This window comes from Carassius carassius, chromosome 15 (genome assembly GCF_963082965.1).
Source record: "Carassius carassius chromosome 15, fCarCar2.1, whole genome shotgun sequence".
NCBI lineage: Eukaryota > Metazoa > Chordata > Actinopteri > Cypriniformes > Cyprinidae > Carassius > Carassius carassius.
In genome coordinates, this window is record NC_081769.1 from 19,448,489 (window position 1) to 19,463,083 (window position 14,595).

General features: G+C 37.5%; 1 protein-coding gene across 1 annotated transcript; it reads left to right on the top strand.

Annotated features, from left to right (window-relative positions):
* Window positions 1-3,978: 3,978 nt before the first annotated feature.
* LOC132157920 (uncharacterized) lies at window positions 3,979-14,319 on the top strand. Its single transcript, XM_059567177.1, has 7 exons — window positions 3,979-4,146; window positions 4,277-4,388; window positions 4,479-4,594; window positions 5,352-6,151; window positions 9,497-10,297; window positions 12,848-14,192; window positions 14,303-14,319. The coding sequence occupies exons 4-7, from the start codon at window positions 5,618-5,620 to the stop codon at window positions 14,317-14,319; spliced, it is 2,697 nt and encodes an 898-aa protein (XP_059423160.1). The 5' UTR covers window positions 3,979-4,146; window positions 4,277-4,388; window positions 4,479-4,594; window positions 5,352-5,617.
* Window positions 14,320-14,595: the final 276 nt, after the last annotated feature.

Consider the following 14,595-nt stretch of genomic DNA (forward strand, 5'->3'; position numbering starts at 1 on the left):
AAATAAATAATGCAAATTAGGAAAAGTAGGGGCATTGAGAACAAATCCATCTATAACTATAAAATAAGTGCAAAGGTCCTTAAAAATGCTGAAGATTCAAGGCTTTGCAACAATCTATAATTTTTTTTTTCTTTAGAGTTACTTACACCTTCAGTCACTTTAAGAAACTGCTCAAATTTAAATTGTAAAAAAAATAGATGTACTCTTTGACATCGACATTTATGAATGTGATATTTCTCTAAAATAATAAACAAATTAAGAAAAAAAAAATCTCTAAAGGCTTATCATGATAAAATAAATCATTCTTATATTCTAAATTTAATGTTGATTCCTGAAATCTCTTGATTCCCAATTAAGAAGAGTGGGTTTTAACTGTATACCACACAATTCAGTCACACCATCAGGTATATCTTTCAATGGAAACAGTTTGCATTTATTGATATTTACAGTAGAGCCTGAAACTGATGAAAACATATCTTATCACCTAAGTGCTCCAGCTTTTTCTCTATTACGTCTTTAAAAAACGCCCTGAAATAGTTTATTTTTAATGTTAAGACACAACACTTGCATAACTAAGTAAATTAGCATCGTTTGTTGTTTTATAAAAAAAACTGTAAAAACAGGGTAACGTTACGACCATAGACTATAAAAACAGGGTAACGTTACGACCATAGACTGTATAAAAACAGGGTAACGTTACAACCATAACGACCATAGACTGTATAAAAACAGGGTAACGTTATGACCATACAGTCGTGGCCAAAAGTTTTAAGAATTAAATAAATATTGGAAATTGGAAAAGTTGCTCCTTAAGTTTTTATAATAGCAATTTGCATATACTCCAGAATGTTATGAAGAGTGATCAGATGAATTGCATAGTCCTTCTTTGCCATGAAAATTAACTTAATCCCAAAAAAACCTTTCCACTGCATTTCATTGCTGTCATTAAAGGACCTGCTGAGATCATTTCAGTAATCGTCTTGTTAACTCAGGTGAGAATGTTGACGAGCACAAGGTTGGAGATCATTATGTCAGGCTGATTGGGTTAGAATGGCAGACTTGACATGTTAAAAGGAGGGTGAAGCTTGAAATCATTGTTCTTCCATTGTTAACCATGGTGACCTGCAAAGAAACGCGTGCAGCCATCATTGCACTGCATCAAAATGGCTTCACAGGCAAGGATATTGTGGCTACAAAGATTGCATCTAAATCAACAATTTATAGGATCATCAAGAACCTCAAGGAAAGAGGTTCAATTCTTGTAAAGAAGGCTTCAGGGCGTCCAAGAAAGTCCAGCAAGCGCCAGAATCACCTCCTAAAGAGGATTCAGCTGCGGGATCGGAGTGCCACCAGTGCAGAGCTTGCTCAGGAATGGCAGCATGCAGGTGTGAGCGCATCTGCACACACAGTGAGGCCAAGACTTTTGGAAGATGGCCTGGTGTCAAGAAGGGCAGCAAAGAAGCCACTTCTCTCCAAAAAAAACATCACGGAAAGATTGATCTTCTGCAGAAAGTATAGTGAATGGACTGCTAAGGACTGGGGCAAAGTCATATTCTCCGATGAAGCCCCTTTCCGATTGTTTGGCGCTACAATCAGTCCTGTGTCATGCCAACAGTAAAGCATCCTGACACCATTCATGTGTGGGGTTGCTTCTCATCCAAGGGAGTGGGCTCACTCACAATTCTGCCCAAAAACACAGCCATGAACAAAGAATGGTACCAAAACACCCTCCAACAGCAACTTCTTCCAACAATCCAACAACAGTTTGGTGAAGAACAATGCATTTTCCAGCACGATGGAGCACCGTGCCATAAGGCAAAAGAGATAACTAAGTGGCTCGGGGACCATTATGTTGAAATTTTGGGTCCATGGCCTGGAAACTCCCCAGATCTTAATCCCATTGAGAACTTGTGGTCAATCCTCAAGAGGCGGGTGGACAAACAAAAACCCACTAATTCTGACAAACTCCAAGAAGTGATTATGATAGAATGGGTTGCTATCAGTCAGGATTTGGCCCAGAAGTTGATTGAGAGCATGCCCAGTCGAATTGCAGAGGTCCTGAAAAAGAAGGGCCAACACTGCAAATACTTTGCATAAATGTCATGTAATTGTTGATAAAAGCCTTTGAAACGTATGAAGTGCTTATGATTATATTTCAGTACATCACAGAAACAACTGAAACAAAGATCTAAAAGCAGTTTAGCAGCAAACTTTTTGAAAACTAATATTTATGTAATTCTCAAAACTTTTGGCCACGACTGTAGACTGTTTAAAAACAGGGTAACGTTACGACCATAGACTGTATAAAAACAGGTTAACGTTACGACTATAGACTGTATAAAAAACATGGTAACGTTACGACCATAGACTGTATAAAAACAGGGTAACTTTATGACCATAGACTGTATAAAAACAGGGTAACGTTACGACCATAGACTGTATAAAAACAGGGTAATGTTACGACCATAGACTGTTTACAAACAGGGTAACGTTACGACCATAGACTGTTTAAAAACAGGGTAACGTTACGACCACAGACTGTATAAAAACAGGGTAACGTTAAGACCATAGACTGTATAAAAACAGGGTAACGTTACGACCATAACGACCATAGACTGTATAAAAATAGGGTAATGTTACGACCATATACTGTTTAAAAACAGGGTAACGTTACGACCATAGACTGTATAAAAACAGGGTAACGTTACGACCATAGACTGTTTAAAAACGGGGTAACGTTACGACCATAGACTGTTTAAAAACAGGGTAACGTTACGACCATAGACTGTATAAAAACAGGGTAACGTTACGACCATAGACTGTATAAAAACATGGTAACGTTACGACCATAGACTGTTTACAAACAGGGTAACGTTACGACCATAGACTGTTTACAAACAGGGTAACGTTACGACCATAGACTGTTTACAAACAGGGTAACGTTACGACCATAGACTGTTTAAAAACAGGGTAACATTACGACCATAGACTGTTTACAAACAGGGTAATGTTACAACCATAGACTGTATAAAAACAGGGTAATTTACAACCATAGACTGTTTAAAAACAGGGTAACGTTACGACACGACACGATACCAATGTTTTTTTTCCTTTCAAATGCTTTATTTGAACATTCCGTTTACACTATAAAACAGAGTTAGAACACAACAATAATTTTAAGAATAACAAAATATAAAGAATAGACAAAGAGAATACTTCAACAAAATCATAGCACAAAAAAGGTAGAGAGTGTCACATTAACAAAAAAGAAAAGGATACAGAAAGAGGGCATTACTTAAATGAAAGGGAATCTAATCATTTAATAAAGTAAAAAGTTTGTAGTTCATGCAAATTTTACAAGTTCGGAGCGCTTTTGGGTTAAAAAATGACGAGATTGTATTTAAATGTTTTATCTCATGCAAAAATACCAAAAGAATTGGTTTACAGTTTGAGAATTTACATTTATTAATATAAAATCTGCACAGGAAAATAATTTGATTTATTATAAAGCAGGCATTAGAATCCACTTAAAAAAATAAAAATAAAATATAAAAAAAAAACAATTCGGGGATATATTTATTTTACTTTGTATTTGAGGGGAAATCTATGTTGTATGGACCGTATATTTTTCCATTTTAAATGATAAAAAAGCCTCTTCCAATATGAGATTGCAGGAGGGGCAGAAATAATGTATTCAAGGAATAGAACTCTTACTTTATAATTTCTTCCTTTTTTTCAGTGAAACATATCTTACTAATAGGTGTGTTGACAGGCTCAGGATTACACAATGAACCCAAGGAGAGAGTTTTGTTTCTGAAAAGCATAAGTATCCCAGAAGGAACGACACTACAGTGCTTGGACTCGGAAGCGGTGATGCGTGACGTCAGAGTTACGACCCTCTTGAGCGGATATGGAAAAGGAAAAAACAAGGAATAATATGTTGCGCATGCGCAATACATATACTTGTTGCCGGACGAATTTAGGAGACGCACTCGCGCGTGCGTACATGTTTGTGGGAGTAGCCAGCAACAAAACTCGAAAATTATTAATGAAATCATCAAGTATATGCGTTTATGTGGCGGTCTCTCTCGATTTCAACTCCTTTTACATACTCTAGAAGGTGTGAGAAACATGCTACAATGAAAGGTCTGCCACTAGCTCTTATCTTGTCCTTTTACATGTCAGGTTGTTTATACATAGTATAGTTTATATTTTTATTATTATTTAATAGAGTGTGATATCTGCCTGACATAACGTCACTGTTTTACTTTGACAGAAAAAAAACCCCTGAAAACCTCTAACTGCTCAAACACAGACCACACCCTCTAAAGTTTCTGGAACAAGATTCAAACTGATTGTATATTATAGGAAAAGACATTAATGACAAGGTAATGCAGGTGTATAAAGACTGCAATACTGTTGCACCTTTTTGTGTGTTTGTGCGTTGGTTATCTATAGTTTTTTTCTTACTGTTTCAGTCTGAAGTAGCTGCTCAAGAGTTGTAATGGAAATCTTACCATTTGAGGAGGTGGAGTTTGTTGCTAAAGCCAAAGTACAGCTGCAGCAAGGTGGTGTCTCTGGTATTCAACAGCATGTAAGTGATGCATGAATTACTCCTACATGAGAGAACGTTTAAAAACTCCTCTCTATGAACTTGCAGGGAAACACACAAATTCTGGTGTGACGTTCTCATTTGTACTAAGGAGTTACTTGCTGTATTAATAGTGTTTTTCTAGCAGAAGACTTTCTGAATTGCAATTGAATGACATGCTTGACATCTGCTGACCAACTCAGTCATGCCCATGCACAAAAAGCAAAATAGGCCTGGCATTTACTCACCTTGTTCTGAAACAATTTTCAGATGGTTTTCTTGGTAGTGGTATGTCAGAAGTGTTATTTTTAGTTTAGGGATCTATTCTAATATTATTTCTGCTGCAATATCTCTGCCATTGTGCCCTTAAGCTAAGTATTTAGACCTGTTGCTCCAGAGAGATGATCATGACAACTGGGTGACTCTGAGTGACATGCATAGCATTTTCACTAGGAAATAGCTCAAAATTCGACTTTGCTATCACAGGAATTAATTACATTTTAAAATTAAATTACAATTTAATAATATTAATGTTATATTATTGTATTGTATTGTATTATATTATTGTATTTTTGATAAATGCACTCAAGGTAAGGATAAGCAACTTTCAAAAACATGAAAAACAATTAAATTGTAATAAATATAAATTTATATTAAAGTGAAAGTATTACATCATGACCCCCTTTCCTGTTTTCTTCTCTTTTATGAAATGTACACTGTGGACGACCAGTTTTCACAGGATGGTTTTCTTTGTTTTTAGGGCTATTACAACATCATCTCTGCACCTCTACAAGGTTTCTCAGAAGACTGCAGTGATGAGGATGACTACATGACACCACTGGGACCTAAAAGCGAGGAAGGCTCTGTGTGCTGTGTTTGTGGAGAAAACATCCCCTTACTGAAGAACTGATAGATCACTTCAAGACACACACAGCTGAGGTGTCTTGCCACCTGTGTCGGACAAAGTTTGGACAAGTTATTTCGCTGGCAGTACACTTAAAAAATGCCCATCCAAGGAAAAATTTTATGTGTGGAATCTGCAGAACTCTCTTTAGGTGCACGTGGCGTCTGAATGGACATATGGAAAAGCATCGGAAAGACATAATGGAGGTAAAACCTGTGGTTAAAATGGAACAGACAGAAGAAATCGGCATCAAAGAGAATATAAGATACACTGATATGAGACAAATAACCTTGATGGATCATTCATATTGTGTCTCAGATCAAGCAGCTACAAATGACACTTGCAGTGCCATCCAGAAACACATCGACAATGATACAAACTCCACAAATCAAGAGTCACGCATCGAAACACAAACCGAAAGATTGCCTCTTTTTGATAAACAAAACGATACCTTGAGCTTTTCCTTATGCCCTTCGGTTCAATCAGAGCGAGAGCATCTAAGCTTTAAACTGAAGGTAGAGTATGAGGATGGGCTCGGAGAAACTGCAGCTTGTGAGGTGGCTGCACAGGATAAAATTGGACTGATGGAGGATGACGAAAGTACCGACACTGATGAAGATGTCAACGCCATCCCTCCTAATATTAGGGATGCAAGGGTAAGACAATTTCTTATCATGATTATAGTCACCAAAATTATCACAGCTATCAGTATTATCACGGTATTGTAAAAATGTGCTGGAAATGTTCATAAAGTACTGACACATAAATCACTTCACCAAGTTATATATACTTTTTTTTTTTTAAAAACAAAACATTTAGTTTGCATAATCACTAAAACAATAACCTTACCAATGACTTTGATTTTAAATGACAATATGAGCGACAACAATTTATCTAATAACATGTTCAGATATCTAATGTAAATGTTCAAGTAAAGCTTTGCGAAAAAGGTAAACCTCACATTTCAGTCTTTAAATAAAGAAAAGGGTTAGGTCAAAATGATATTTGATTAATAAATGATTTTATTCATTTTTTTCTGGTCCATAAATAATTCTACCGTATTTTCCGGACTATAAGTTGCACTTTTTTTCATAGTTTGGCTGGTCCTGCGACTTATAGTCAGGTGCGATTTATTTAGCAAAATTGATTTGACATGAACCAAGAGAAATGAACTAAGATTACATTAACACACATTACTCTATTACATAGAGCAAAGATGAAAACAAAACACCATCAAATCTTTTCTGAAGACAGTCAGTACCTTCAGAGGTACATTCATATAATTAGTTCATACATATATTAATTTTTATAATTCCCTTAGCACTCTTTTAAAACCTTCTAGCTTTTCCGCCATGTTTTCCCATAGACTGTAAAAAAAGGTTTTCACACTAAACAAAACAACTCTGCGTGCTGTGCACACGTGAGACTGTTACTTAAATTTTTGCTTTATGCTGGACCGAATTTATTTATCTTCAGTTGTTCATATTGCGGTAATCTATTACGGTTATAATGGTAATTAAAATATGAAACAGTAATACTAACTGTGGGGAACTTTATCATGATTTTTTATTCTTTATTGTCAAACCGGTAATCGTTACATCCCTAGGTAATATATATCAATATTATATTAGAGTGAAAGCCAAATTTCACATGTTTCCCACAAGCAGTTGTATGGGCTGCCATAGACTCCAAAAGCAGAAGAAATGTAAACGAAAGAAGAATAAGAATTCCAACGGAATACAATAGGTGTCTACACACCTTCGGTGATTGGCCACAATTTAAAATATGAAATGGTAATACTAACCCTGGGGAATGCTATCATGATTTATCCTCATTACATCCTTAGGTAATATATTAATATTAAAGTGAAAGCATTACATCATGCCCCCCCCCCTCCCTGTTTTCTGCTCTTTTATGTTGGGATGTAAGGATTAACTGCGAGCCGATTGAAAAAGATTCAAATAGGTGACGATTCAAATTGGTTAAAATGCTAAACAATCTCAATTCAATTAGGGGTAGGAGTTTATATGAATGTATGTCTGAGGGGAACTTACTCTCTTTAGAAAAGTTTAGATGGTATTTTTTGTTTTCATCTTGCCTCTGTATAATGCATATTAAAGTTCATAAGTGCAGCACTGCTTTGTTTACAGTGGAAACCAAGGAAAACGCTTTAAGCACCACCTGCTGGCAGAGAGTGAAACTGCATCTCATTCAGCTTGTCTGCTGTTTCTTTCATGCAGATATTTACGCTCACCTAAAGGATTATTAGGAACACCTGTTCAATTTCTCATTAATGCAATTATCTAATCAACCAATCACATGGCAGTTGCTTCAATGCTTTAGGGGTGTGGTCCTGGTCAAGACAATCTCCTGAACTCAAAACTGAATGTCAGAATGGGAAAGAAAGGTGATTTAAGCAATTTTGAGCATGGCATGGTTGTTGGTGCCAGACGGGCCGGTCTGAGTATTTCACAATCTGCTCAGTTACTGGGATTTTCACGCACAACCATTTCTAGGGTTTACAAAGAATGGTGTGAAAAGGGAAAAACATCCAGTATGCGGCAGTCCTGTGGTCGAAAATGCCTTGTTGATGCTAGAGGTCAGAGGAGAATGGGCCGACTGATTAAAGCTGATAGAAGAGCAACTTTGACTAAAATAACCACTCGTTACAACCGAGTTATGCAGCACAGCATTTGTGAAGAACACACACAACCTTGAGGCGGATGAGCTACAACAGCAGAAGACCCCACCGGGTACCACTCATCTCCACTACAAATAGCAAAAAGAGGCTAAAATTTGCACGAGCTCACCAAAATTGGACAGTGTAAGACTGGAAAAATGTTGCCTGGTCTGATGGGTCTCAATTTCTGTTGAGACGTTCAGATGGTAGAGTCAGAATTTGGTGTAGACAGAATGAGAACATGGATCCATCATGCCTTGTTACCACTGTGCAGGCTGGTGGTGGTGGTGTAATTCTGTGGGGGATGTTTTCTTGGGACACTTTAGGCCCCTTAGTGCCAATTGGGCATCGTTTAAATGCCACGGCCTACCTGAGCATTGTTTCTGACCATGTCTATCCCTTTATGACCACCATGTACCCATCCTCTGATGTTTACTTCCAGCAGGATAATGCACCATGTCAGAAATCTCGAATAATTTCAAATTGGTTTCTTGAACAACCCAATAGAGCATCTTTGAGATGTGGTGGAACGGGAGCTTCGTGCCCTGGATGTGCATCCCACAAATCTCCATCAACTGCAAGATGCTATCCTATCAATATGGGCCAACATTTCTAAAGAATGCTTTCAGCACCTTGTTGAATCAATGCCACGTAGAATTAAGGCGAAAGTTCTGAAGGTGAAAGGGGGTCAAACACAGTATTAGTATGGTGTTCCTAATAATCCTTTAGGTGAGTGTATTTATGTATAGTTTCACAAATCTGAAGTCAAATCATTGTTTTTGCTAAATTTCTAAATTATTGAATCTAATTTAGATTAAAAACGGCTCTTGTTCCAAATATGCAGCATCTTCGTTTGGATAATGATTAAAATGCAGTGATTGCCTGCCTCTAATTTTAAATGTAAAGAGCACAGACAAAGCCTTTTGTTTATATGAAGTGATTTCTTTTGGTTTACTTATTTATTTATTTGATTTGGGCCTTCTTTTAAAATGTCAATTTAGTTTTTTACATTTACATTATATTTACATTTTGTTTTTTAGCAGACACTTTTATCGAAAGCGACTTACAAATGAGGGAAATATAAGTAATCAAAACCAACAAATGAGCAATGATATGCAAGTGCTATATAAGTTTATTATAGAGTTATATTTCAATTTCACATAGAAATGTGCAGCATTTTGTTAAAGCAATAATAAAAGGACACATTTAATTTTATAATTTGTCTTAAATCTCAATCGAATGAATCGTTACATCCCTCCTTTTATGAAATGTACACTGTGTAAACGACCAGTTTTCACAGGATGGTTTTCTTTGTTTTTAGGGCTATTACAACATCATCTCTGCACCTCTACAAGGTTTCTCAGAAGACTGCAGTGATGAGGATGACTACATGACACCACTGGGACCTAAAAGTGAGGAAGGCTCTGTGTGCTGTGTTTGTGGAGAAAACATCCCCTTACTGAATGAACTGATAGATCACTTCAAGACACACACAGCTGAGGTGTCTTGCCACCTGTGTTGGACAAAGTTTGGACAAGTTATTTCGCTGGCAGTACACTTAAAAAATGCCCATCCAAGGAAAAATTTTATGTGTGGAATCTGCAGAACTCTCTTTAGGTGCACGTGGCGTCTGAATGGACATATGGAAAAGCATCGGAAAGACATAATGGAGGTAAAACCTGTGGTTAAAATGGAACAGACAGAAGAAATCGGCATCAAAGAGAATATAAGATACACTGATATGAGACAAATAACCTTGATGGATCATTCATATTGTGTCTCAGATCAAGCAGCTACAAATGACACTTGCAGTGCCATCCAGAAACACATCGACAATGATACAAACTCCACAAATCAAGAGTCACGCATCGAAACACAAACCGAAAGATTGCCTCTTTTTGATAAACAAAACGATACCTTGAGCTTTTCCTTATGCCCTTCGGTTCAATCAGAGCGAGAGCATCTAAGCTTTAAACTGAAGGTAGAGTATGAGGATGGGCTCGGAGAAACTGCAGCTTGTGAGGTGGCTGCACAGGATAAAATTGGACTGATGGAGGATGACGAAAGTACCGACACTGATGAAGATGTCAACGCCATCCCTCCTAATATTAGGGATGCAAGGGTAAGATAATTTCTTATCATGATTATAGTCACCAAAATTATCACAGCTATCAGTATTATCACGGTATTGTAAAAATGTGCTGGAAATGTTCATAAAGTACTGACACATAAATCACTTCACCAAGTTATATATATATATATAAAAAAAAAAAAGTTTTGTTTGCGTAGTCACTAAAACAATAACCTTACCAATGCAATGACCCCCGGACTTTAAATGACAACATGAGCGACAACAATTTATCTAATAGCATGTTCAGATATCTAATGTAAATGTTCAAGTAAAGCTTTGCAGAAGTTCCATAAAAAGGTTAACCTCACTTTTCAGTCTTTAAAGCTGAAGTAGGTAACTTTTGTAAAAATGTATTTGTGAAACCTGTCATTATGTCCTGACAGTAGAATATGAGACAGATAATCTGTGAAAAAATCAAGCTCCTCTGGCTCCTCCCAGTGGTCCTATTGCCATTTGCAGAAATTCGACCGCTCCCGGTAAGAAACAACCAATCAGAGCTGCGGGGTCCGTAACTTTTTTTGTGTTCAAGATTTACAAAATGTATATAATAAGCGAGTACACCATGAATCCATTTTCCAAACCGTGTTTTTAGCCTGTCCTGAATCACTAGGGTACATCTATAATAAGTGTTTATATTCGGGCTATTTTAGATTGCTTCGGGGGTACCGCGGCGGAGTAACCCGGTAACTTTGTGATTCTTCATAGACATAAACAGAGAGAAGTAGCTCCGGCTACAATGTTCTTCTGCAAGACGCAAGCAGTTCTGTTTATTAATCGCTAGAGCGTCAATAGTTATGGACTGCAGCTTTAACCTGTTAAATGTAAAGGGCCCACCGGTTGGCCCACTTGCCATTACATGAACCTAAAGTAATCTTGACAAGCTATATATCATTGGAAAGCTTAAAGACTGTTGTTTTGATATTTGGTGACTGATTTTTGAAATATTTTACAGAACAACTGTAATTTAATAATATGCAAGAAGAGTACTCATCAGAGTCAGAGAGTGTGTTCTGACCTTTACTTTGAAATAGTGATGAATAGATAAAATCATGAAAAATCTGTAAAAATCTTTATTGATTTTCATGGAGAGTGTTCAAAAGATAACATCCATTGTATTTTTTGAGAAAAAAAGGTCTAAAAGTTTTTTGAATGTATAGGAAAAAAACTATAGATTATCATTTTTGATTCATTGTGAACTATAACACAAGTCCAGGGTTCTCGTAGAATGTCCTTAATGTTTTTTGAGGTTGAATTGAAATCAAATACTGCCATACTGACCCTTAATACTTCCGATTGGGATGTCTACTTCATAAATATTGATTAAAGTATGGAAAAACATGTTTCAGGTCACTCAAACCATTTATGGAAATGAAGGCACCCTTAAATGTTTACTAATGGTGTTTGATGTTCATCTAGTGGAAAAGCTTGGTACTACACCCAAACAAAATCTCACTGAAAATAAGAAAAGGTAATACTAACTGTGGGGAATTTTATCATGATTTATCATCAAACCAGTAATCCTTACATCCTTACGTAATATATTAATATTAAATTAAAGTGAAAGCATTACATCATGCCCCCCCCCCCTCCCTGTTTTCTGCTCTTTTATGTTGGGATGTAAGGATTAACTGCGAGCTGGTTGAAAAAGATTCAAATAGGTGACTATTCAAATCGGTTAAATTGCTAAACAATCGCGATTCAGATAGGGGTACTAGAGTTTATATGAATGGATGTCTGAGGGGAACTTACTCTCTTTAGAAAAGTTTAGATGGTATTTTTTGTTTTCATCTTGCCTCTGTATAATGCATATTAAAGTTCATAAGTGCAGCACTGCTTTGTTTACAGTGGAAACCAAGGAAAACGCTTTAAGCACCACCTGCTGGCAGAGAGTGAAACTGCATCTCATTCAGCTTGTCTGCTGTTTGTTTCATGCAGATATTCATTTATGTATAGTTTCACAAATCTGAAGTCAAATCATTGTTTTTGTTTCAAATTTCTAAATTATTGAATCTAATTTAGATTAAAAACGGCTCTTGTTCCAAATATGCAGCATCTTCGTTTGGATAATGATTAAAATGCAGCGATTGCCTGCCTCTAATTTTAAATGGAAAGAGCACAGACAAAGCCTTTTGTTTATATGAAGTGATTTCTTTTGGGTTTCTTATTTATTTGCTTTGGGCCTTGTTTTAAAATGTCAATTTAGTTTATTTAGTAATTTATCTTTTTTACATTTACATTATATTTACATTTTGTTTTTTAGCAGACACTTTTATCGAAAGCGACTTACACATGAGGGAAATATAAGTAATCAAAACCAACAAAAGCGCAATGATATGCAAGTGCTATATTAGTAGATTATTATATTGTTATATATCTGTCACAAAGAAACGTCCAGCATTTTGTACAACAATAATAAAAGGAATCATTTAATTTAATAATTTTTCTTAAATCTCAATCGAATGAATCGTTACATCCCTCCTTTTATGAAATGTACACTGTGTAAACGACCAGTTTTCACAGGATGGTTTTCTTTGTTTTTAGGGCTATTACAACATCATCTCTGCACCTCTACAAGGTTTCTCAGAAGACTGCAGTGATGAGGATGACTACATGACACCACTGGGACCTAAAAGTGAGGAAGGCTCTGTGTGCTGTGTTTGTGGAGAAAACATCCCCTTACTGAATGAACTGATAGATCACTTCAAGACACACACAGCTGAGGTGTCTTGCCACCTGTGTCGGACAAAGTTTGGACAAGTTATTTCGCTGGCAGTACACTTAAAAAATGCCCATCCAAGGAAAAATTTTATGTGTGGAATCTGCAGAACTCTCTTTAGGTGCACGTGGCGTCTGAATGGACATATGGAAAAGCATCGGAAAGACATAATGGAGGTAAAACCTGTGGTTAAAATGGAACAGACAGAAGAAATCGGCATCAAAGAGAACATAAGATACACTGATATGAGACAAATAACCTTGATGGATCATTCATATTGTGTCTCAGATCAAGCAGCTACAAATGACACTTGCAGTGCCATCGGAGGGCTCAGAGAAACTGCAGCTTGTGAGGTGGCTGCAGAGGATGAAATTGGACTGATGGAGGATGACGAAAGTACCGACACTGATGAAGATGTCAACACTTACTCACTACTCTCTGGTGACACGGCGTACAACCTGGATGACGACTTCAGCTCAGAATCTGATGACAGTGACTCAAGAAGCAGCTCATGTGGCCGTCACCAGTCAGTGAAAACAATTTCCCCAGCCCCTGATCCTCCACATTTAACCCTGCAGCAATTGCTTCAGACAACTCCTTTGGTTCCTGCTAAGGTGTCAGATTTGGTTCCACAATTTGTGGCCATGCCACAAACACTTATCAGGCCCCATTTCCCTCATAGTTCTTGTGTCGCTCGTCCGAAAATTCCTGTCCATATACCTTCAGTAGTGCAGCCCTTGATGTCGAATCTGTCCAGGATGACTCCTTGTATCCCTACCACTTCCAATCCACCTTTTCCAAGTCAAGTCGTCATATCCTTCTCACCCACAGTGAACGTCTCAGCACCCTGTCTAGTTTCAACCAACAGGCCTGTTCTGAGACAAACACCTGCAGCAATTAGGCCCCTACCAGTAAACGTCCCGCTGATGACTTCAGTCACTTGTCCCACCCTGGTCATTGCTCTTACTGAACACAACCAGCCACAGATCCCTCCTGCCCAGGTTCAGGCTCCGTTACAAGTAGTGGCCATGTTTGTGAACCAAAGCAGGGATTTGGCTCTGCAGAAGCGACTCAAGCAGAGCTGGCGCTCCAAGACCATCTTCCCCTGTCGCCACTGTGGGGCCGTCTCAAGACAGCCTTCGCTGAAGGTGCGTCACCGCTACTTACACCGTGGGTCAAGGTTGTACAGATGTCAGTGCGGAAGGTCGTTCCAAAGGCAGCTGTATTTGCTGAGACACCAGATCCAGCATGCGGAGTCTGTCCGATTTGTTTGTGCACAGTGCGGAAATACATTTGAAGGGGCACATAAATTGACCTGGCACAAACAGAAGCATAGAAATGGCAGGCGGTGTGTGAAGAAGACATGCAAAGCGGCTTTTGACTGTAGCTGTGGACAGATGTTTACAAGGCCATCTGCACTGTTGTGGCATATGCTTAAAAACTCGAAACTCTCCAAACACACTCGAAAAAACTCATATTTTTTGTGTAAATGAGACACATAAGATTGAAAACTCACCTTTCAATCAACTGCAAATTGTTTTTCTTTGGCCCTAATTGTTTTTTTTGTATTATT